Genomic DNA, 24935 nt, shown 5'->3' with positions numbered 1-24935 from the left:
GGGGGGGGGGGGGGGGGGGGATGGGGGGGCGAATGGCGGAGGACGACGGCGGTGATGATGATGTTGTCGTCGCCGCGATCGTTGCTGTTGCTGGTTTTGGCAACGCCCTGGGGAAATCTGGCGGGGCGCGAGCGAGGACGGAGGATGGAATTGAAGGTTGGGGCGGGTTTTTAGTTCGTTGATGCTAGTCGGGAACCCGTATCCGTACTGCCATGCACTAGCGGGCGGGCTAACTAACGGCTTGCTCGTACTCGTGTGCTCGTCGGGTGGATTCCCTCTCTCGTCTCTCGAGTGGAGGGAGAGGAGTAATGTGATGATGTCTGGTGATTTGAGATGTCGGATTGTAACGAGGCCGGCAATGAGACGTTTTTGGTCGGAAGAAAGAATAGTAACAAACGCCTCACCCACAAGAGAGAGAGAGAGAGAGAGAGAGAAAGAGAGAGAGAGGGGAAGAAAGGGGCAATCTGTATGGTAATACATAATACAGTAAAAAATAATACTAACTATTACCACTCAGAGGCTGTGGCAGGCGGATTTTCTGACAACTCTAGGTCCTCTGTCGGATAATCGATCCGGGTTGCCAAGCCAGAAAAAGCCCAGATCAATTGACTGTTCAATCCGCAGGATACATTGCGCTGCCAATTGATCCCAACCGGACATTCTTTCAGTTCACGACATAGTATCCTCCACCGACAGAGTAAGATTCAGAGGACAGCGCTCGCTCTCTCTCTTGTCCCGTCCTCTCACCTCTCACCGTACTCTCATGTACGCAGTAAGAGATGATGAGAAAATGATTGTAGATAACTGAAGAGGAACTCTTCTCCATGTTCTCGCAGAGGGAAGAAATATCTACAGGGTAGGTAGATTCTGACCAAATCATGGAACAGACATCACGTCATCACGTCATCATGAGCAGAGAGTACGGCACATGATGGCTTCACCTCCTGCTCTGGGCGCAATGAGTCAACGACTGCTGCCCAGATGAGTCGATTCCCAACCCTCTCTCTCCCGCAGGTCCGAGCTCAGCTTCTAACTCGTAGGGGGACGAGGGGCGGGGAAAGCCTGAGCCTAGAAGTGACACGACTCCCTTTACGTTGATCTTCTTCGCGTTCATGCGAGCTGAAGATGTCGAGCGTACACACTTCCAACCGTATCACGTGTCAGATATTATATATGTCATACTCGCCGTATACGTGTATGTGTGCCTGCGCACATCCGCAAGGCTTGGACAGGGTCGGGCCGTACAATATTGGTGGTGAGGCGCCTCTCAGGAGAGAGCGTAGAGCAAGGAGGGCCTTGAGAGTACGGAGGATTGCTATCTGTAATCTGCACATTGCGCCCGAGAAGAAGAATTTTTATCTTATTTTTACCGAAAAATAAAGATTTAAACGCTGGGCTCATCAGGTATCGACAGCAAAAGTGCGAAGGAACAAGGGAGGGAAACGATGATGGGAAGACTGACAATACTCCAAGTTGTATTCATGACAGTACCATCACTCCGTATCTGTGCAATGAACAGGAGGGATAGATGATTGGTGGCGGGTTATTCTGACCTCCGCGACCATGAAAGGAATCAACATCTGATCTGTCAAGGCTGTGTTGTACTCGTATATATATATATGTGTGTGTGTGTGTGTGTGTGTGTGTGCGTGTGTGTGTGTTGTGTATGTGTGTTGTGTATGCTTGTATGATGGATGAACCAGGCCGCGCCCCCTGCAAAGGCCAATCGACACGCCAACGCCAAGGAAGAGGCGATTCAGCATGATGGTCCCTTGATACTCTTACTAGGTTATAACTACTAGGTTATAACTACTAGGTTACAGCTACTAGGTTATAATAACTTTATATTAAGACGTCGCGCTGAGAATAGATCATGATGTTGGCTCGATACCAGATTGCCGGATCAGTAGCAACAACCCTTGGTCAATCCCTCGACCGTGGCCACGGTACAGATTAGTGAGTAACATCATCTTACTGGCAGTGCTGCGAGATCTGTCGACGGAGATCGATTGCCATTCCTCCCTCGGGTGGCAAGACAAATCTATCCATCGGTGTCGAGAGAGAGGGAGGGAGGGATTTGGTCCGCAATGACAGGCAATGCCGCCTCAATCGAATGTGAACCCTCTCCCTCTTCTCTGCCCCATGCTGATTTCCGACACCTGGCCTGGACGTTTGGGTCGAACGAGGCCAGCGGTGTGGTGGGGACGGCGTACGGATGTCTGCATGTCCGGTCCGATCTTGGGAGCAACGCTTGGGCCGCCTTGTACTTACATGTAGGGACACTCGCGCAGAAGAGAAAAGGGGGCGGCGGGGCGGGGCAGATTTCGGCAAGACACAGAAGAGAAGAAAAAAAGAAATACAGAAAGGGATCAATGGCGAAGTCGGGCGCTGGTGGGTGGTGGGTCATGGTACCGACACGATGCTGACAAGCAACATTACTACTGGTAGTATGCTAGTATGCAGGTGCAGGGATCGCCTCGTTGATTGAAATGAGCATCCTGCCAACTCGGTAGGCTGTCTGCTGTCAATTGAGGGTACCGATATATTAATCGGCACTCGTACATAATTTGCCTGCAGTGCTGGTGGTTGAATACTCCGTAATAATATAGATTGCAACTTCATCTGCCACCTTACTTGGCGCCGTCGAGTGCCTGCATTAGACAGGATGGGGGCCTTGTGGGTTATCATGGCCTGTGCGCTGAACCTGGATGCCGATGAGCCCATGATAATGCTCGTAGCCTACGACGCGCACTCCTGCTCGCACCCGTAGACTCGTAGCCGTATCGCTCTTGGAGAGGACCGGAAGGGATCTACGGATCACAGATGTGCTGATAGCACGAGCTGCTCGAGGTGATAATATTACTCGTGCGCGCGACCAGTAATATCGATACTGGATAGATGCAGTACGGAGTAATCTGTATGATCACCTGCACCGTGATGCTCGCATTATGCCTGCCCAGCGCCCCCATCATACTCCGTCGTCCCATCCCGTCCATGCTATCTGTCGACTCGGACCGGCCGCTGATCAGCTGGCATCTCGCACCTGTACGGTTCGCAGACCATCTATCCGTCCCCGTGACGATATCGATACCATTGCCCTCCCCGTACTCGGTAGCAGCATCCCGTCAGCAGCAGCACCATCGCTCCTCACCACGTCGGATGCGGGTGGCTCGGTGCCCACAGCTCTCGACCTGCCGAGCCGGGCTGCATTCGGCGCCCTCGACTAGCTCTCTCTGCCCTTGAAACTCCTCAGCTCCGCTCACCGATCCCCATACGATGGATGGTAGCCATAGGCTGTGCGGGTAGGCTGTAGGTACTCGTACGGTGCACATGTACTCGTAGACTGCTGCTTCGCCATGCCATGAAGGCGTTCATGCTGGAAGTTGCACGTTCCGGACCTCGGCACCAACTTGCCAGTACTATCCGTACACTCGACTCGACTCGACTCGAGCTTGGAGCCGCGCGCTCTACAGATTACATACATGTACGGGTAGTGTCGGAGACGGCATCTCGAGAGAGAATCCCCCTCTGTATTCGGTCGGCTGAGCGCGCACGCTACCAGCATCAATCCTTCACCAGGGAAGACACTAGCTTATAAGGGGCAGAGTTCAAATTACAGCTTGGGTGTTGGCAGGTTGGCGTTGGTAGGTAGAGTCCGAGGCTAGTACTGTTAGTAGTAATGACGATGCGACAAGTATATCTTACTATGCCACTAAAACAACCGGGTATAAGCGTAGCGAAACAGGAAAAAAAAAAAACCCCTTGCTGCTGTGTCAGACCTTTTCTCTTCTCGGTTAAAAAAAAAAAACGGAAAAAATGCGTCGGCGACTACTTGTATATACGAGAGTAATGGTCTCGTTTATTCCAGTCCTCCGACTCTCTCGGCATGTCTCTCTCGGCATGTCTCTCTCGAAATGTCTCTCTCGGGAGCGGCTGGCGGCTCTCTTCCCGCTGTTGGTGCGTCGGAAGTTTATCGATGACTGTTGAGTCTGTTGCAGGGAACCAGGTGACGATAGAACTGAGCTGCGCCTGCCTCGTTCACTGGGTGCCCTTAACTTGCTATTGCCTTTTCTTTCTTTTTCTTCCCCTCTTTTCTTCTTCTTCTTCTTCTTTCTTTCTTTTTCGGTTGCCTTGCTGCCTTGCTCTCTTCGCCTTGTAAAATACTCTCTGTACGGTAACATCATCTTAGTCATGATGCATTGAATCATCCGTAGTTTTGCTGACCTGGGACCTTGATCAGGTAGACACAAAATATGATTACAGGGCAAGACATCACAAACCAACACTTCCAGCCCAGCATCATCAGCCGGCATCAGCTCTGCCTGCCAGACTTCGCCCTCACCATATAGCTACTATTGCTACGACATGCTCTGCTTCACTCTCGTACCGAGTAATAATACGTCGAAACGTACCTAGGTACATCCGTCGTATTGGCGTATTGCTGCATACGACAACATACCCGCACACCACACACGCACACACACACACACACACACACACACACACTCGCGCATGCATCACCATCATCACACACACGCACGCATACACACACGGGCGTCTGGAATCCCTGCTTGGTTGGAGCTCAGAAAAAAAGAGGGACTCATCCTTTTGCCACGGCGTATGTATTAATATTACTTGTACTCCGTACAGCATTCAGAGTGGCAGAGTAGCAGGCTAACAGCAGCATACATACACACACACACACACACACACACACGCACGCACGCACGCACGCACGAAAACTTCAAGATCCTGTTGGTCCGATCACCCCGTAGCCTGGACCGTATCAGAGCTGCGCAACATTTCTTGTGTTAATGTCCAGGCCGTCTCCACCTGCCTTCCCATCTTGCTCATCCCCCCCTGGGCCCCTGTCTGTCCTGCCAACTCCACCACCTTAGCTCAGTCAATCAGTCCACCCGTGGGTCACGCACTATGTCAGAGGGAGGGGGGGGAAGGGGTCGAGCGGTAAAAGGACAGTCGAAGATCAGAGCAAGAAAAGGTAATAACGGAGCATCGTGTACAGCTTACAGAGTATTATTTTATTGCCGTACTCGTACAGTGAGCTTCATCAGGTGCGAACCCACCGACGGTGGAGCGGAAAGGGAAAAAAAAACAAACAAAAAACAAAAGAGACCAGGGTTGTTTCGAGTGACGAACGATATTACTCGTACTTACAGAGAGCACTAGACGATATTATTTTATTATCGCTGTCCGTTGCCGTCTGTCGTTTGCCCACCACGCCACGTCCGGAGCATTATACTTTTTCTTTTTTTACTTCTTTCTTTCTTTTTCTTTTTCTTTTTGTTCTGTGTTAAAAAAAACAACAAAACCCCATTCTTACCTCCCTTCCCTCCGTTTCCCTGGTTTTCAAAGAGGAGTCGCGCTCTGGTAATGACGAAATCCAGAACTATTGCTCTCTTCCTCTATCCTGTTTACGCTATAGAGTCTGCATACACCAAGCTTCGACTGTCGAGAGAGCGGCTCCGGCATCTAGACAGCTCGAATACGAGTACACAGAGCAACACGTTTCACACGGCCCGGCACAGCTCTGCCAACACCCTCCTCCGATATTTGTTTGCGCTGGCCGTCATCACCGACCGCTCCGCCCAGGTCCAACAACCAGCACCGCAAACCGAGGGCGGCTCTCTTACGAGTACCATCTACGAGTACTTCTGGCAATAACCAACAACAGTGACTCCAGAATACTCTCTCCCGCGCAACAGCATCTGGGTCTATTCTTCCCCTCCCTCTTGTCTCAGATCCCAACTCTTTTGATTTTTTTTTCTCCCTGTGTGTGTGTGTGTCCCACTCGCTTCGGGGGTCCGTAAACCCCTTGCCGCTCGCTTCTTTCGCAAACTCCGGTAAACGATAATACACACACACCCTCTCGATCTGGGACATACGTACGAAAGAGAGAAGGGTGGACCAAGCAAGCAACCGGCTACGCAGAAAAAGAAACAAGGGACCCGACGTCCCTCTGGCACGGGAACATTTGAATCATGGTGTCCGCTTGAAAATAAGAAGACGTCCGCCCGCGCAACCTCTTGTTACCCTGCCCTGCCACTCTTGCTGTCACGTCCCGCTGGTCTTCGTGGTAGAGAGAGAAGCTTCCCACCCGTCCATAGATTCCCTTCTCCTCCTCTCACCTCTCGTCGGCCGTCAACGACGACGACGATACGAAGACCGATGGAGCCGTCGCAGGTGTCGCCGGCGGCCACCGCCGGAGTGGCCGGCCTCGCCGAGCTCAGCGACGCCGTCTACTTCGCCAAGGTCCTGCAGCTACCGCTGGACAAGTCTGAGTCCAGCGTCGAGGCTGAGCTCGTCGCCCGCGCACGCGAACTCGGCATCTCAGCCTCCCTCTTCACGCAGCACGCGCACCGCCAGCAGCACGCAGACAAGCGCTACACCTCGAGCGCAGAGTCGGCTTCCACCGTCCAGACCTCGTCGTATCATGGCCGCACCTTTTCTACCGCCTCCGACTCCGATGCCAGCACCGCTCCCACGATCCACTCCTCTACGCCTCCCACGCCGTCCGTCTCCGCCGCGACGAAGAACAATGACTCTGCCGTCGCTCTGGAGAAGCGACCCCCCCGCGGCCGGGAAGGGGAACTGAGCTTTTCGCCCTACGAAAAGTATGTTGCCAAGGTCGGCGCCGGCCTTGATCAGCCCAAGGCGCTGCGCAAGTCATCGCTCGTTCCAGCCGAGTCCTCGTCCAGGAGCATGTTTAGCGTCAGCACCAGGCGCAGCTTCGTCAGCCTTGCCTCGGGGCTCAAGAGCAGGATCCGGTGGCGGAGGAAGTCGATATTGCCGCCGCCGCCAAATGTCATGTAAGCCCTCTTCATACACAGTCTCCTCTCTACAGCCCTCTTTCCATGCTCCCAAACTGACGCATCACAGGTCGTGCATCTGCTGCCGCGACGACTACCGAAACGGCCCCAAGACGGCGCCCCTTCACTCCCTCCCGTGCGGCCACACGTACTGCTCGCACTGCCTCCGCATCATCATCAGCCAGTCCATGTCTGACGAGGCCAAGATGCCGCCCCGGTGCTGCGCGCAGCCGATACCGGGCAGCCTGATCCGGAGCACCCTGACACGGGACAGCCAGCAAGCCTTCCTCAAGGCCGTGGCTCTGTACAGCACACCGTGGAAGTCGCGGATATTCTGCCCCAACGCGGACTGCGGAGAGTTCATCCCGCCGCGCAGCAAGGTAGATCCCAAGTCTCCCCTTAGCGTGGCATGCCAGTCGTGCCACACGCGCGTATGCGTGACGTGCAGGCGCAACGCCCACCCGGTCGGCAAAGACTGTCCCGAGGATCGGGAGCTGAAGAAGGTGCTCCGGATGGACGATAAGTCCGGATGGCGCCGCTGCTACAAGTGTCGCAGCCTGGTGGAACCGACGCAGGGCCGCACTCACCTGACGTGCCGATGCAGGGCGCAGTTCTGCTACACGTGTGGCGGCGTGTGGGACCCGGCGGTCGGGTGCCCCAACGTGTGCAGCGGCGAGGAGGAGCTGGAGCGGCGACGGGCCGAGGAGGACGAGCGGGCCGCCGAGGTGGAGGCGGAGGGGGCGGCGCAGGAGCAGGCCAGCGAGGCCGAGATCACGGCTCGCAGCGTGGCCGAGTCGCGCTCCCGCTCCCACCCGGATTTCCAGAAGCTCACGCGCCAGCAGCAGGATGAGCGTGACCGCTTCGTCGAGCTGGACCGCGCGGCCAAGGACGCGCTGCGCCGCCGGCACGACGAGCAGCGAGCCGCCATGGCGGACCGACACATGGACCAGCAGGAGAAGATGAAGGAACGCCACATCAAGACGGCCGGCCACCTCGAGGATAGGCAGGTGGCGGCCGAGCTGGAGCTGCGCGTCTCCCTGGAGCAGAGCGAGCGGAGCGTCCGCATCCGCCTAAAGCACATGGAAGCTTACTGCGAGGGCCTGGGCCGATCCTCGGCCCAGCAGCAGGCCGCCTCGTCGCCGAGCGGTACGTCTATGCCCCAGCGTACCGTGACGGAGCGCGACCTCCGCGAGCTGGGACAGCAGTACAACCTCCGCGACAACATGGAGCGCATGCACCAGTCCAAGATCAACGTCATGCGCGACCGTCAGGCGAAGCGCATGGAGGAGCTGCTAGACAGGCAGGAGGCTGAGCTGGCGACGCTGACGGCCAAGGGCCACGAGGAGCTCGACGATCTGGCTGCCCGGTTTGCCCACGAGACCGATGCCGCCAATTCGCTGTTCGCCGCGAGGGCTGACAGGCTGCGGCGCAGGTGGGATCTTGCCATGGACATTCTGCTCAAGGAGGTGCAGGGGGATGATGAGACGGTCCGATACGCGAGGTTGCCAGTACCGCAGCTGCAGCAGTAACCTTCCCCGCCCTCTCTCTGTCCTTCCTTGATCTTTTCTTCTCTCTCTCTCTCTCTCTCTCGTCGTCTCGTCGTCTCCCCCTTCGCTGGTCCCCTCTGCCCGCTCCCTTTGTTGGTCTTCCCTGTCCACACCAGAGCCTCCAAGCACAGACACCTTTTTTTCTTTCTTCTCAACTGCCCATCTTCCTTTCTCTCTGCCTTCCAAGCGACGCCGGATGATAGTCAACGCGACCATACAAAAACGTCTCATCACGCGCATATACGACCATTCTTTATGTGTTTCGACGATGCTACTTACCCCATTTCCGACATTTTCCCACATATCTCTTGCCTCCATTTCCGACCAATATACACTACACCATTTCTCTACTTTTTTCTGTTTCCATTTCAGACGTACCGTCCTGCTTGGACATGCCACCTCGCATGCACGCCGCATTCAAATTTCCTCTGTCGATGGTTGATGCCAGGTTCATCTCTTCTCTCATATCCTGTCCGCTTTATAAGATAAAGATACCTCTTATTGTAATGCAGTTTATTCTCTATTCTTATTTCTCATTCCGTTCTGTCCTTTTTCATTATTTTTACCATCGGGGGATAGAATGTATGATTGGGGAGAGATGTTTTGTTCAGGAGAGTCATCTCTCGCTTATATGTACATTGATACCTAGTATGCCTTTGCAAACCCCGACTGTTGCTCGTAGCCAGTTGGTCTCGATGTTTCTCATCCTTTGCGTTACCGACCCGGAGTGAAGTGACGACGACGTATTCGTGCCACCAAGTGAACGGTGGTAGCAGTAGCGGGCATGTTTCGTTTCGTCTCGTCTTGCTCGTGGCATGGATGTTTCACAGCCACACTGGCGACGACGATAGTATATACGATGATACGAGCGTCTCTGTAGATTCAAGAAAGTAGGCGGTCAATTGGGTACGGAGTAGAGTAGCCTGTGTCTCATCAATGCTGTACACCGCTTTGGCGAATGATGCTATTTATAAGTGGGTTAGTGTGCGCCTCTCTCTCTCCCCCTCTCCCTCTCGTGTGTGTGTTTGTGATGGGATGCAATGCAGAAGAAAAAGGGCGGCTGGGATGTCAAGATGTCAAGATGTGCGTGAATTGGTGAAGCTGGTAGGTGACGTTGTCATACGGCATATAGGTAACTACGTTTAGTACCAACGGGCGGATACCAGACCAGGACCCATAGGCTATGGATGCCACTACAACCGAGGGAGAAACACCCCCGAAAATGTCTGAGTCCTGACCCTGTTAACACAGAGAGATAGATGCTGCCGGTATTATTCGACGCCTGATAGATGGGCATCGATATCCTTTATAGGAGAGTTCATGTTGGTATAACCGTTGATATAGTCTCTCTCTCTCTCTCTCTGTAATCTGTAATCTGTACGGTATCTTCGTTAGGTATTGCATAATGTACAGATTACCACCCGTTGCATTATTATTGCTGCCATTACCTGCTATTATACTCCGTAATGCCAGCAGAGCTGAGCCACACTACGTCAGCACAGACCACTTTGCGGAGGGGGGAGAAGGAGCGAGCCCCAACGTTCAGGTAAACAGTCTACGGGTACGGAGTATACATACGTACCTCTGTATAGGTAACAGTCTAGACTCGTAGACTTATTGTATATGCATCTGTGATCCGTAACCTGTATAATAGTCTGTATCCTGTACAGGTAACATAGACAGCCTACTTGTATTCGTGCCGTGAACAGCCTACAACAGCCTACAGGCTACAAGGTACGTCGCACCTGCCTCAGTGGCGGTACCCCCCGGTACCCTGCTTTGGCCCGCCGCCCGTGGCGCGCGTGGCCTGTGGGTGCTTGCCGAGCTCTCCTCCAGGAGGATCATCATCTCGTAAGTTGCTGATCCTCTTCTGCAACGGAGAAGAAGCCAGCAAAGAGGGGCCTAAGCCGTATGTAACCCTTCTCTCCCTCCTCAGGCATCTCTTACCGCATCATCAACGACGCCTGGATCCTCGAGGTGAAAGGAGAGAGTAAATACGCGCATAACATCTCCCCCTCCCTTTTGCGAAACCAACGTCGACACCCCTCCTCCGCGGCCGGACGGATTCTCCATATTACACGAAACAGACAAACCGAAAGACGGGTGACTGCGCAGTTCTTGCATCACCATCCGAACGCGGTCGCCTAGTTCTCCTCCCTCCACCCTCGGGGGGTTTTCTCTCTGTTTTCTCTTCTTGATCGGTCGGAGCGCATTCCGTTCTTCCTCTTTTTTGTCTTGTTTTCTTGTCTTGTTTTTCTTTGATCGACATATATCGCGCCCATCTTCCTCGAACAAGGGGACCTCGAACGACGAAGGAGGAGGCTCTTGCTATCACTTCCCAGACGACGAAGGATCCCGCACGGCTTTCCGAGCCCCAGGTCATTGTCGGCGCCGACCGACGATCAGGACAACGACGACGATATAATGGCCGACTTGTACTCCCCGGCGGCAGACGACGCCCTCCCGCCGCCGTCGTCGGATCTCCACGAGGTAGAGGGTGACCGACCTCTCACCACGAGCCCGCCGCCCGCAACCGCCGCCGACGACGCGACACCGGACAAGCCTGCCACCAGTTACGATGGGGGAGCTGACTCGGGCTCGATCAAGAACCCCCCGCCCGCGTCGACGTCTCAACCCGGCCAACGTAACCCGCCGAGTCCGGAGCTGCTGAGGCAGGTCGACGACGTCCTCTCGTCTCAGGTACAACCAATCCTCCCCCTCCCCTTCTCTCCTACTGACAAGATGATGCGTGCGCGCTAGATTGGCATCGCGACGCTGCTCACCCGCCTCAAGCAGAGCATCGGCTCGACGAGGGTATGTGCCCAACACCCCCCACCTCCGTGATCTGCCGTCGTGGCTGTTAAAGGCTCATGTGATGTCATCTCGCTGCAGGAATTCTCCCTCTTTCTCAAGAAGAGGGCCTCCCTGGAGGAAGACGCCGCCCAGGGCCTTAGGAAGCTCTGCCGCACCACCCAGGAGAATATGCGACGCCCGGATCACCGTGCCGGCAGCTTCGCCCAGGCCTACGACGAGCTGGTCTACGTGCACGAGAGGATGGCGGACAACGGCTCGCACTTCTCGGCCTCGCTGCAGGTGATGTACGACGACCTGTCGGAGCTGGCCGCGAGTACCGAGCGCAGCCGCAAGACGTGGAAGACCAACGGGCTCGCCGCCGAGCAGAAAGTCGCCGACCTCGAGCAGGCTATGCGCAAGAGCAAGGTCAAGTACGACTCCCTTGCCGACGAGTATGAGCGTGTCCATTCGGGCGAGTCCAGGCAGACGGGCAAGGTGCTCAGCGCCTTCAAGAACAAGTCGGCGGCGCAGCACGAGGAGGATCTGCTCAGGAAGGTCCAGGCGGCCGACCAGACCTACCACGGCCACGTCCAGACCCTCCAGACCGAAAAGGCACACCTCGAGAGCACCACCAGGCCAGAGGCCATCAAGGCCCTGCAGGACCTCATCAGGGAGATCGATGCTGGTCTGACTCTGCAGATGCAAAAATTCGGTATGCTCTGACACCCCCCCCCCCCCCCCCTCGGATTCTCACCTTCAATATGGGGCTGGCTTTGAAACATGTTGGCTCGCTCTTTTATTTAAATTTTTTTTTTAAAAAAAAAGAGGGGAAGAAAGAAAATAAGAAGCATGCCGCTGACCTAGAATCTCTCTCTCTCTCTCTCAAAAAAAAAAACAGCTGCTTTCAACGAGAAGCTTCTCCTCAGCAACGGCCTGAGTATTAGTCCTATCAAGACCCCCGGAAGCGACTCGCACCCGATACCTCGCAGCCTCCGCCATGCCGTCATGTCCATTGACGACGAGTCCGACCTCAACTACTTTGTCGGGACTCATCAGACTAAGGTGCCTCCCAGGACTGGCGAGGTCAAATACGAGCGTAATCCTGTGAGCCTCCGCTCACCCTCACTGGGCTCAGCTCACCCTCGTTCCTGATTCTAATCGCACGTCCAGGTCCTCAACCCCCCTTCGTACTTGAACCAGAGCCAGCCTCCCGGATCGCCTCAAGCAGGAGCCGCCCCTCAGATGTCGGGAGTGTCGTCACCTGCGGTAGGACCCACGTCCCCGGCATCGCGGAACAGCACCGTGAACTTTGGGAGCTTCGTTCCCCCGGGAGGGGGCGCCTCTCTGGGACCTAGCGGCGCAAGCCCGCCATCGCAGGACTCGTCTCGACCTCTCGGCTCGTCGCCGCACACGCGCAGCGTCAGCCAGGGCAACGTGCAGCAGCAGTACATGTCCCCGGGGTCGTCTGCGCCGCCCTACTCCCCCGGCGACATCTCGTCGTCTCAGGGGGCTCCGCAGCTCGGTGCGCTGTCGTTCCAGTCGGGGGGAGAAGGAGCAGCGTCGCCGCCCCCGCCTCAGGGGGCCGTTCCCTTTCACCCGGCTCACGGGAGGAGCGCCAGCAGTCACATGGCCGGCTTGGTGAGCTCCACGCCGTCCAACATGGGCGGAGGAGGCGGTGGAGCGCCTCCCAACCCCGTGTTTGGCGTGCACCTCGACGTCATATATGAGCGCGACCAGCTGGCCGTGCCCCGAGTCATCCACCAGTGCATCCAGGCCGTCGACCTGTTTGGCCTGGGCGTCGAGGGCATCTACCGTCAGTCTGGGTCCCTGGCGCACATCCAGAAGCTGAAGCACATGTTTGACACGGGTATGTCTTGCCTCTTTATCCTCTTCCTCCTCCTCTTCTTCTTCTACTTCTCTGTCGTCCCCATCCGTGCACACTGCACACTTCCTAGCGGCGGATAGCATGACTGACTGAGCCCCCGACTTCCGTTGTATAGACTCTGGCAGCTCGGCCCTCGACTTCAGGAACCCGGAAAACTTCTTTCACGACGTCAACAGTGTTACTAGTCTACTGAAGCAGTACCTCCGCGAACTGCCGGATCCTCTGCTCACGTCGGCGCAGCATGACAATTTCGTAGCTGGAGCTAGTATGTCTTTACCCCTTTTTACACACACATACACGTGCACATACGCATACACACTCGCTCTTCCCCCCCTCCTATAGTATATCTTGCACACAGAAAAGAAAACAGAGAAGAGCAACGATGCTGACAAATGCGTAGAACAGGATGACGACGTCATGCGCCGAGATTCCCTGCACGCCATCATCAACAACCTCCCCGACCCCAACTACGCCACCCTGCGCGCCCTGTGCCTGCACCTCCACCGTGTCATGGAGAACGCTCACATCAACCGCATGAACTCCCACAACCTGGCCGTCATCTTTGGCCCCACGCTCATGGGTACCGACCCGAGCAAGGCCATCTCCGATGCCGGATGGCAGATCAAGGCCGTCGACACGATTCTCCAGGGTACATATCAGATTTTCGATGAGGACTAAGTAAGGTCGGGATTCAGGAATCAGGACTCTTTTTTTCTTTTCTTTTTTTCTATCATCGTCTTGTCGTATCATTCCCTAGTACTTTCTTGTTGTGTCGGGAGAAGAAATATACATGTTATCAGGACAAATTCTCCTTTCTCCTTGTCCTTTTTAGTATCGTAACCCTCTATTTTTTTTTTCTTTTTTCCTTTTTTTTTCTTTTTGACGACACCCTTGAGGGTATTCTTGTATTCGCACACCTTTGTAATCCATCAGTCTTGTCTCGCTTTACATGGAGTCTTTTTCTTTTTTCCTTTCTTTCTTTTCTTTTCTTGCTTGTTCCATTCCTTCTTATCCCTCAGAATTCAAACTTGGTCCTATAATGCCATTATTCATATCTTGTCTCAGTAACCGATTACTATCCCCCYCCCCCCCCCCCCCTCCCAACTACGTGTATGTGTACCGAGCACTTTTCTCTGGAGAGCTCCATCTTGACAGAATACCTCAGTTGCAAGTTTCTTTCAACCCGAGATATCGACCGTCCGACTAGAGATTCCCCTGCTACAAGGAAGGATATGGTAGAGCAGATCTCGACTGGCCCCTACTCCCCTACTCCGAACCTCGAGCCCATTTATCCAACATTCTTGAAGACGTCGGCTTCTAATTTACAGCATTCATTCTCACACATCGGCGGCCTCTAATTCATCGAGAGGATATGGTATATCGATAGCAGATGATAGTTTCTAATATATCATATCCTATAACAATCCCCTGTAGCCAGCAAGACCAAAAGACACACGAAAAAAAAAGAGAGAGAGAGAGAGAGACAAAATCTCAAAAACGTTGGTCCCGCCGAGACGTCAAGACTTTCAACTTTTCCTGCTCTTGCTGGGATGAATGAGCGTCTCGAACTCGACACGTGCTGCCACTTGAGCGGCTCGTTACCACCGCTCTCTCTCTCCCTCTCTCCCTCTCTCTCGGCCATGGACTATTCTCGCAGTTCTGTATTATTATTATGTAGAGATAGTAGAGCTCAAATGGGATCCCGGTAGTTTCTTCTTCTCCCCCCCCCCCCTTTTCCTTTCCCACTGACCTATGGTCACATGTGACTCGTGAAGTCATGTTGGTTGGATGAAGATGTAGTATTTGGACTGGGTACCTTGTTGACAGTCTACTTGATTTATGAATATATGCAAAATCATTCAATAATGCCCTCACTAGTTGGAAACAAAAACAAAAACAAAAGAAAAAGAAAAAAAAAACTCCCCCAAAAGACGCTTTCCCATGCACTATGATAAACCCCCCCTTCCCCCCTCCTCCCCTCCTCCCCTCCCCCCCTTCTTCCCACCTTCTTCCCACTCTCATCCCTCCTCAACTCCAAAAACGTTGGTACATCAAGAAACATAGAAAAAAAGAGGAAACCCCCCATGAACAGGGTATTGACATATGAAAATGGACGAGTTAGAAGGGGAAAAGAAGTAGAAGAAACATGAAAAGATGAGATAGAAAAGAAACCAGGAAAAAAAAACTACTGAATCCGTATAGCCTCAAATAACCCAAGGCTGAGGCTGGCGTCATTCTCCCCGATCATGGGCGTACTCTCACTCAGCATCTCCCACTGCTTCAGAACGAACGGCGTGTGTCGTTCCTGCGCGGCGGGTCCGATGCCGTACATGGCGCCCATGTTTCTCTGCCCCACGGCGGCGTGGGCCTGCAGCACGGACGACGGGGAAGATTTGGCGGCACCCGCACTGCTGTTCTCCCGATGGACGAGCACCAGTCTGTCCGCCGTCGTCGTGGGCTGCGGCGCGCCGAGGAGGTAGCATAGTTTCGGATCGGATGAGCCGGTGGGTGGGAGCGACGAGGTCGATGAGGAAGAGGAGAAGAGGATGCTCCGCGCACACTGAAGACGCATGTCGTCTGGTATGACGTCCACCAGGAGCATGGCAACGTCGAACACGCGCTCGGCTAGGTCCGTGGCTGCGCTGTCGGGAAGGGATTGCAGTTCTAGGAGGAGGCTGCACAAGGCGACGACGATGCGGGCCCGCAACTCCTGGCCGGTGTTGTTGCTGTTCGTGGCCGTGCCCGCGGCCGTGGCGGAGGCCACGTGGCTGGTGATCAGACGGAGGAGAGCGGGGAGCCAGTGGTCCAGCACGGCGGCGCGGACAGAGTCGTCTGCTTGCTGCCGGTTGTTGGCGGAGACGATCTCGCACAGGTCGTTAAGCTTGTCTACCAGTTCACCAGGGGGCTGGGACGTCATGGACCGCGTGGGCGTGGGCGTGGGATTCGGCTGGTGGCCCGCGGACATGGCCTCCACTACTCCCACGAGGTTCTCTCCCAGGTGGATCTGGTCTCTCGACGTGGTGTCCTGGAGCCGGTCGGGAAGGCGGAGCGACGGGACCAGGCTGAGGAAACGTGCGTGCGCTATGTTGCGGAGGTGCTGGGAGATCTCGCCGCTGAGGCACGGCAGCATGCTCGTCCAGGTGATGTTGTTGGCCTCGATGGCCCGGTCCACGGCGTTGGAGAAGAGGTCGAAGCGCGAAGGTGCTGGGCTGCTCTCGCCCGCGGCACCCTGATTGCTGGTCCACTCCGTCACTGACAGGTCAAACTCTAGCTTGATCTGGCAGAACGGGAGCGTCAGCTCCGTTGCCAGCCCGAGGATGCGGTCGAAGGATATGTGGGCATCCGCGGGGCCGTCGGGGAGCAGCAGTTGCGTCGTCACGCTCGAGACTATCTCCGTTGCGCCGGCCGGCAGGTCCCTGATGCACAGGGCCTCGCTCGCGGCCGGCGGATCCAGGACGACGAGCAGCCTCAGCGCATCCAGCACGTGGTCGCGCAGCGACGGGTCGTCCAGGGCTAGCCTGATGTCCGCCCGCTGGTCACGCAGTGTCGAGTACTCGGCGATGGCGTTGCGCATCAATCCCAGGAACGCTGGCGCTCTGTCCGACCTAGCTGCATCCTGGTGGATGCGGAAGCGGTACGTCTCCTCGCGGCTCAGCCCCGTCGTCTTGGGGAGCTGCAGGAGGAGCAGCTCCAGAAGCTCCTGGAGGTACGTCGCGCACCCGCCATTCGTGGCGTCGGGATCGGCCGCCGACGGCTTATCTGCCATGGGTGGCGAGGCGTTGGCCGTGTGGAGCAGTGCAGGCACTGTCAGGCAGCCCATGATGACCAGCATGGGGAACAGCTGAGCGAGGGGGGGCCGCGAGGCCATGGACCGCACGTGGCTGACCCAGTCGGACATGAGCTTGTCAAAATGGTGGGTGTCGAAGACGCGCATCTTTGTGAGTAGCGAGGCAAACACCCGCCGGCTATCGTCGCCCTTTGTCCAGCCGGACTCGAGTCGAGGCAGGATGGCACGGAACAGCCTGTTCATGGTAGGATGGTCGATCCTCGTCCCGCTGGCCAGCAGCTTGTCGATTTCCTCGGACAGCTCACCTTCACCGGACTGCACCTGGAGGGCCATGCTGTCCGAGACCGGGGAGCACGCGTCGAGGGCGTTACTGCGGTCGCTCTGCAGAAGCTCCTGCCGTAGCTGGCCGGCGACCTCGTCGTACCCGGGAATCCGCTGAGCCAGGAGGGCGACAGCCACTAGCATCGTATGGGGCGTCCCCCCCCCCTGCTGTCCGAGGGCCCTGAGCTGCTCCACGAGCACGTTGAAGCAATCGGCTGCTGAGCCCAGGGCGACAAAGACGGCGAGGTTGACGTTGACCGTGTCGGCGCACGCGGCCAGAACCTCCGCATCCGACGACTTGAGACAGGACTGGACGACGTCGGCCAGTGCTACGAAGTCCTCGGTCGTCTCCAGGATGGCGCGGGCTGAGACGAAGATGCTGAGGAAGGCAGGGCTGTTGCTCCCAACGCCACTGTTATTGCCACTATTACCATTCTGGTCCTGCTGCGTCATGATGGTCCGGATCTGAGAGCTGACGGCGCACTTGAGGGCCTTGCTGCTGTTGCGTATCCGAGCGAGGAGCTTCTTGAGGGGCATAGGTTTCCTTTGAGACATGGGATCGTCGACCGGCAACGGCAGCCCCAGCGTGTGCTGTGTGCACCTGACCGCGATGGCAATGTCCTCCTCTTCGCTAGCGGTCGAGTAGTCGCCGGCACGACGGAGCAGATTCGCGCGGTCGGCCTTGAGGCTTGCCGGGAAGGAGTCGGCGGGGAGCTCGACAAGGAGGCGGGTGGAGCAAGGGCTGTGTTCAGGGTCGATGTCGGACGCATCGTGCAGGCCGCCCCGCGAGATGAGCCACTGCAGGTAGCGGGGAACGGAGAAGAGGCGGTAGCGTATGAGCTCGGAGACGAGGTGGTACACGAGGCCCTTGCGCCTCTGATCGTGGGGTGAGATGTCGTCGAGGATCCCGAGAAGGGGAGTCGTAGCATCAAAGCTCTCGCCAGGGCACCAGGCTCGGAACGACTTGAGTATGGCTGTGGTGACGTAGATTCTGGCAACTCCGGACCGATGCATGGACGTGGCCCATTCGACAAGTGTCCTGATGAGCTGCGTCTTATCGTCGGTTGCGGACCAGCATTTGGCAGCTAGGTCGATATCCATGGCGTTGGGGAGGGTGGAGTCCAACAGCTTGACCAGCTTCTGGCGGCCGGCCGGTGGATACGAGGTCTCGGCTGAGCCTACCCGCATGTTGCGCAAGTTGATGCTGCTGTACGCCCGTTGCGAAGCCTCATCATCGGCAGGCAGGGCGGCCTTGAGACTATCACGATATCTGGGCCAGGTGTTTGGCAGAACAAAGCTTTCGGGGTTAGTCTTGACAAGGCCGTTCAGCATCACCGCCAGCTGAGAATACAGGCCTGAGAGAATATCGCGATCGGGATCGTGTTGGATCTAGAGGAGGTGATCAGCTTTACGGTCCCACAGCCACACGAATGTACGTGCATACATAGCCGGGAGGATTCTTCACATACCGTGTGCATATGAGCGAGAAGGGCCGAAACGGTGCGCAGCCCGTACTTGCGCGACCGCAGCAAGTCAGACCAGTATATCTGTGCAATGAGCATCCACATGGGGAGTCTGGACTGTGTACTATTCTCTAGGCCCGAAATGATCCAATCGAGGTAATGGTCGCGGGCGAGGAGGTGTTCCGAATACAAGCTCGTAGCAAGGCGAATGCTGCAAGTTGTCAGAAGCTGCTGTAGTATTTGACACATGGAGAAGAAGAAGGAAGAGAGAGGCGAGACAGGAGACATACGCATAGGTAACCTTGGCTTTCCAACCAGGTTCGTTGGGGGCGGAAATGACCGAGTCGACGAATTGCTCGACAAACATGGTCCAGTCCTTGGACCATTTAGCCTCGTTCCCCATGACGGTCGGGGCGTTGGCGCCCTTGCGCTTGAATGCGCGGATCTCGTTTGCGCCGACGCACTTGGCGAGCCAGACGGCCCTCTCGGTAGGCACATTCTTATTGAGGCACTGGTCGAGGAGGGTCCTGCCGCGGATTCCGTGGGGGATGGTGCGGCTGAGGCGCCGGAGCGAGGTGGCCGGGTTGGCGAGATCCTTTAGCCAGACCTCCCTCTTGGTGTCCGTCAGGGTGACGCGCGGAGGCGGCTTGAAGGTGGACTGGGCGGTGATCTGGCCGCGCTGCCGGCGCTGGCTGAGGATGCCGGTGAAGATGCTCGACAGGGCGCTGAGCCCCGTCTTCTGCTTGAGGGTGGGCAGGATGGCGGGCCTGGCCGACGACGACTCGGTGGAGCTGTACTTTTCCCACACGCCCTTGGAGATGGACTCAGTGGACCACTCGTCCTCGCGGTGCTTACCCGTCCAGGGGAAGAAGTCGGCATGGCCAGACGAGTATCCCTTGCCGAACTGGTCAGCGCCGACGAGGTTGGCGCGGGTCGACGTGGCCAGCCGGGGCGCGTCGGGCGGCACCTCGACCGTGTAAGGTCTCGGCCGCCCGTCCTTCTTGACCGACGGTTGGGCAGCAGCAGAGGCGGCGGCGGCGGCTGGGCTTGCAGAAGGGCCGGATCGGTGGGCAGCGATGCGTCGCCGGCTAGGCATAGGCATGGGCGGATTATTGGTATTGTTGTTGTAGTAGTAGTTGTTGCTGTTGTAGTTGTTGTTGTAGTAGTAGTAGTTGTTGTTGTTGTTGTTGTTGTTGTTGTTGTTGTTGTTGTTGTTGTTGTTGTAGTTGTTGTTGCTGTTGCTGTTGCTGTTGTTGCAGTCGGTGCCGTCGTGGTGCGAGGCCCTCGAGAAGACGGGACTGTTGGTATCGCCGTCGATGCCGTCGGCCGTCGAAAGGGCGCGGGCGGAGACCAGGCTCTGGGGTGATTCGGTCGACAGCTGCGGCGCGGAGGCGGTCAGGACGTGGTCGCTCGAGAGTTCGAGGCGTAGACGGGAGCCGCCCCTCCTAGGCGTATTGCTCCCATATCGGCTCGGGGAGGCGTCGGTAGTAAGGTCAGCGGAGACGTCGGCATGCTGCTGCTGCTGCTGCTGCTGTTGTTGTTGCCGGACGGCAGCGGGCGATGGTGAGGGAAGGTGGTGATGAGCGTGATGATGCGATACGGAACGGTGAGGAGGAACGGGCTGCTGAGCGGCGGCTGTTGCTGGCAACGTAGAACTGCTGCTGCTCAGCGACCGCTGTTGGGGTTGTCGCGGCTGGACACCCACGGGGGTCCTGGAGGTCATGTTATGGGTGGAGGAGGTGATGCGCCATTCCGCTGAGGTCGGGTGTCGAAGGGGGTGTGCGGTCGAGTCTATGACGGTCGCAGAGCTGGTCTGGCGACGACAGGTAAGAAGCGGATCAACCAGCCGACGACGGGCGCTATGGAGGTGGTGGAGGTGGCGAAAAGAAAAAAAGCACGTCGAAACGGTAGAGAGAGGGAGGGGGGGGGGATCGGCTATGGCTGTGAGGCCTATGGTCGGGTATATGGGAGGGACAAGGGATATGCACAGAGTATACAGGGCGTTAAACCAAACGGACAGAAAAAAGAAGAGGATGGCGGGGAGGGCAGTTGATGGAGACGAACGACGACGTCGTGGAGATGGTCGGGTGTTGAGGCGTACGGGCCCATATTGAGGCTATACGTACTCTGCTGGTACGAGTATTGCAGTCTGCCGGTACAGTCTGCTGGTACAGTCTGCTGGTACAGTCTGCTGGTGCACAGTCCTTCTGGTAGCATCCGGTATTACGGAGTATGAAATCCATAAATTCCAGTGGCACCACGGGGAAGGCAGCAAACAGTTGGTCAGACACGCATACACAGAGAGAGACAGGCAGGCACGCACTCACTCACACAGAGGAAACGACGCTAGGGTCCTTTGCTCCGTATTAGTGCATGGTATAATGATGATATACAGCAATATATGATGATGTATAATAATAATATATACTCCGTACAGGCGAGGAGGGGTGGGCGGCACACCAGGGACGGGATAGGACGCCGACGGCTGATTCCTGGAGGGATGAGGGAGCTGGAGCGCTGTAGCCGGTCGGTAGCTAGGGGTCGGGGCCCTATGCTCAATGCTCCATCACCTAATCTGTACAGCGGCTGATGAGTCGAGGTAGGTATCGACGAGACCCATGGACCGCGTACCTAGGGGCTGACCACGCCAGCGACCCACGCGCTGTTAATACGCTGTAACGCCTCGGAGTCTACCCCCGTGCAGGCTTCCATACGAGCAAACATGCCTCCCTAGCCAATCACGGCCCGTCGCCAGTCCATGGATAAGCGGCGGCTGCGGGCTCTGCCCGACGGATCACATACGCGAGGCGAGTGCGCGATTACGGAGTACGAGGAGTTTACTCCGTACATGATGTATGCACGATTACTTGTAGTGATGGCACCCACGGTACGATTGCATGCTATCATCTGTGTTGGCGGGGCTGCCATCGACGGGGCATCCCATGATTGTTATCTGTACGAATCCTCGTCGTTTCTATATTGCAAAGTGCCAATGGTAAAGAAATGGCAACCGAGGAGGAGTCGGAAGCATCGATCAGGTTGCTGCGATGGATACCTTGCGAGACTTACTCGTGCTCTCTTGGGGAGGACGAATCACCCACCAGACACAACCCTGGACTCTGTTCATCCATCTCTTCCTCTCCCTTCCCACCGAATCGGACCGTTGCGGCAGGGATAAGTTACGAATGCCAGCTGCCCGTCGTGGAGAGCGGTGGGAATCTGCCCCGGAACAGAGCAAGTAGCAGCCATCATGATAAGGGAGGCAGGCCAAAAGGAGGAGGCACATCGGAAGAGCCTGAGAGACACCCGCTCGGTCCGCCTCGGGCACATGCGCAGTCATTTCCTGATACGCCGTGCTCTGTAACGCCTGCGCTGTTGCAGCCGCGAATAGCTAGTAGGATTACGTCGTTGACCCCATTCTATTCGCAGTCTCACGCTTCGTCTCTATGCATTCTATACTCATATAGGAAGCTGGCTGGTAGGATACTATCCATCATGCTCCAACGTAAGTGTGTCTGACCGTCATCCTTTTCCGCTGTTCTGTTGACGACGGTACAGACGTCAGGATCGACGTGATGAGCAAGACCGTGTAAGAGGAACGGCGGTGATTGTGGACAGTGAGAAGGGATTTGGATGTAGTTGGATAGCACGATATATCTGTGGGAGCAAACACCACAAACACCTCTGGCTCACACATTCAGATAGCAGATCAGGTGTTCAGCGGTGTCAAGGTTCTTGTTCCGTCTCCTCGTCGTCGTACCGGACTCGACGGTTTTATGGTCGAGTCCCGCTTACCTAAGCCATGATCCAATCTACCACGACACTTTCGGCGTTTTGCGGCTCAACGCATTGACACGCCGGCTTTTACGCCTTTAATAGCGGCAAGGACGTCTTCTTCTAGATACTTAGGCATTGTAGATTATCGTGACATGATTTTTATATAGAGAGAGGACGCTCTTTACACGAGAAAACGCGGTAGAGAGGTTGTGACTCGAAGTGGTAAATGTGTGGTGGAGGTGTCCGAAAAGGGGGGGGGGGGGGGTGTTCTGAGAGTGACTTACATGCAATAATCAGTAATAATACTACGACTGATATCTCGCCACAGTGACAGACACATTCCCTCCACCCCCCCGAAAAAAAAACGATAGCTGGCTGAGCGAGGTTTCCCCTCAGCGGAAGAAGCCACTGATTCCAATGAATCCCACGGCTAAAATACAAAACCCTCAATCTGGATCCAATCCCTTCTAACCCCTTCCTCTTCCTGCCCAAGTTTCAACTTGGCGTCTTTTCGAACCCGCCGCCAGGTAATAGTACATATTTCACCAACTGCGTCATGTCGCCGCCGTCCCCCCCACCGATTGACCCTATCACGAGGTGGTGCTGTCCGTGTCCCCCCTCCCTCCTTGGTCAGTACCACCACCAGCTTCGAGTAGATGCACCTGCCATTGTCATCGTCTGTCCGGTGATACGACACCACTTGCACGAGGAAGCTTGAATATAGAGGGAAAAAAGAAACGAAGAATGATAGGTTGGGTAGCGTTGGTGTGTGTGGTAATCACACCACCTTCTCGTCGAGAAGGGGAAGAGAAAAAAGGTGAGCTCACCTCATTGTCTGTGGCAGTGGGGAGTGAGTATTAGCTTGCATATGCATACAATAGTGGCACATGGCCTCGGAACACCGAAGCCCGTCATGATCCGATGCCAAGAGGTTGAACTTTTTTTTTTCCTTCTTTTTTTTTGGGAGGGAAAAAAAAGGATGTCGACATTGGCTTCGTGGCACGTCACCTTAGAGTTGATACTGGACACGATCAGAATGGTCTTGAATGATGTGCTCGAATTGATAATACTATACGTGAGATGTAAAATGCAAGATATTGAAAGGTTCGCATGCAGGTTTCAGCAACACGAGACCCGTCAACCCTCCGAATCGACCTGAGATTGCTCCATCTTTCTACCTTGTATTGCGGATATCCATGAGGGAGGGTTATCATGTAGAGAGATGCTAGGGGGAGCCAGCACCTCACAGCTCGACGACGGTCGACTCGACAGCCCACTCACTCCATCCCTTGCGCTCTCCAGGCAGCCTGATCTGTTGCCATTCCTGCTCCGTGACGCTGGACCACTCTTCGGCGGGGATCCAGCCGATGTAGGCGCGGTTGCCGAACCCACCAACCCAGTAGACGTTGGTGACGACGAGCCTGGCCCACGAGCTCTCGTGGATGGCGTTGCCGGGGAGCCACCACTTGGCCTCGTGGTGCTTGTCGGTGAAGCACTTGGCCAGCTTGAGGGACGTGACGGCATCGGGTTCGATGGGCTCGAGGTATCCAAAGAGGGAGAATCGAGGGAGGTTGGCGGCCGAGTAAGGGATGGGGTCCGGGCCCAGGGCCAGCTCCTCCGACCCCTCTCGCTGCTCACCCGAGAAAGACAGGAGGGAGGAGATGCGGGACAGGAGACCGATGCGCTTGGCGGGCGGGTAGGGAGGAATCCAGCGCACCGAGATGGTCATGTTGGACCCGGCCTCGACATTCTTGAAGCTCGTGGCGATCTTGATGGCTAGCAGGGTGGGGTTGCCCTGGTCCTCGCAGTCGGCGACGTAGTCCATCAGGCTGACGGGGACGCCACCCAGGCCCTCGGGTCTGTTCTCGGCCGTGTCGGCGTCGCTGTCACCGGGGTCGGGAAACACGGTCGCCAGGTCGGCCAGCTTGCTCAGGGCAAGGATGCGGCGACCCTGGACGGCTGACTCGTAGCGCGAGGGGATCTTGGCCGGCGTCGGATCCAGAACGGCGGCGGCCGAGGCGGTACCCGTCAGCCCCGCCACGAGATTGAGGAGCTTCATTGCTGCTGTAGAGAGATGATGTCCTTGCGTGTACGTCGACGAGGTATAGAGTGGTTGATACTGCGAGAAAGTAGGGTGCTTCGTCCGTGGTCGCGATATGCGGTTGAGTGCGGGGAAAGGATGGGAGAGAGAGGAGGAGGAGGCGAAGGGAGAGGTCAGTTCATAAAAGGCTTCGAATTAGTGGCGTCATCTAGCAGGCAGCGGTGGCAGGCGCTGGAAAAGCCAAAAACATGGGTCACTGGTGCATGTGATTGATAAGATTAGATCCCGACAGCCCAATAAACTTTGACGCAACTGGTATCTTTGAACGCAAACGGCTACACGAGCGGACGGCTTTGCACTATTTTTCCTCTTTGGTCGTCTTTATCCTTGCTTGCGTCTTAGTTGCTTCAACATCCATTGATTCCTGTCCGGTTTTGAGGCGCAATGTTGACTCCACGCAGCTGAGGCGGGGGGAGCATGGGCAGAAAGTGGAT

At 56.1% G+C, this 24935-nt stretch overlaps 4 protein-coding genes across 4 annotated transcripts; 2 read left to right on the top strand and 2 right to left on the bottom strand.

Annotated features, from left to right (window-relative positions):
- Positions 1-6186: 6186 nt before the first annotated feature.
- On the top strand, positions 6187-8356 carry GMORB2_5234 (IBR domain; the record flags this gene model as incomplete). The annotated part of the gene is made up of 2 exons (XM_035467208.1): positions 6187-6827; positions 6898-8356. 2 exons carry the CDS (start codon positions 6187-6189, stop codon positions 8354-8356), a joined length of 2100 nt encoding a protein of 699 aa, XP_035323220.1.
- A 2442-nt stretch (positions 8357-10798) lies between these two features.
- Positions 10799-13730, top strand: GMORB2_5233 (Rho GTPase-activating protein RGD1; the record flags this gene model as incomplete). Its single annotated transcript, XM_035467207.1, has 7 exons — positions 10799-11074; positions 11135-11188; positions 11267-11879; positions 12066-12271; positions 12338-13034; positions 13168-13317; positions 13411-13730. 7 exons carry the CDS (start codon positions 10799-10801, stop codon positions 13728-13730), a joined length of 2316 nt encoding a protein of 771 aa, XP_035323219.1.
- Positions 13731-15237: 1507 nt separating this feature from the next.
- GMORB2_5232 (uncharacterized protein) lies at positions 15238-20346 on the bottom strand (the record flags this gene model as incomplete). Its single annotated transcript, XM_035467206.1, has 3 exons — positions 15238-18549; positions 18630-18834; positions 18914-20346. 3 exons carry the CDS (start codon positions 20344-20346, stop codon positions 15238-15240), a joined length of 4950 nt encoding a protein of 1649 aa, XP_035323218.1.
- A 3297-nt stretch (positions 20347-23643) lies between these two features.
- On the bottom strand, positions 23644-24459 carry GMORB2_5231 (uncharacterized protein; the record flags this gene model as incomplete). The annotated part of the gene is made up of 1 exon (XM_035467205.1): positions 23644-24459. One exon carries the CDS (start codon positions 24457-24459, stop codon positions 23644-23646), a length of 816 nt encoding a protein of 271 aa, XP_035323217.1.
- Between the last annotated feature and the right edge of the window lie 476 nt (positions 24460-24935).

This window comes from Geosmithia morbida (assembly GCF_012550715.1).
Source record: "Geosmithia morbida isolate 1262 chromosome Unknown scaffold_3, whole genome shotgun sequence".
Taxonomy (NCBI): domain Eukaryota; kingdom Fungi; phylum Ascomycota; class Sordariomycetes; order Hypocreales; family Bionectriaceae; genus Geosmithia; species Geosmithia morbida.
Note: the sequence above shows the minus strand (reverse complement) of the source record. Positions and strands in the feature narration are given on the sequence as shown.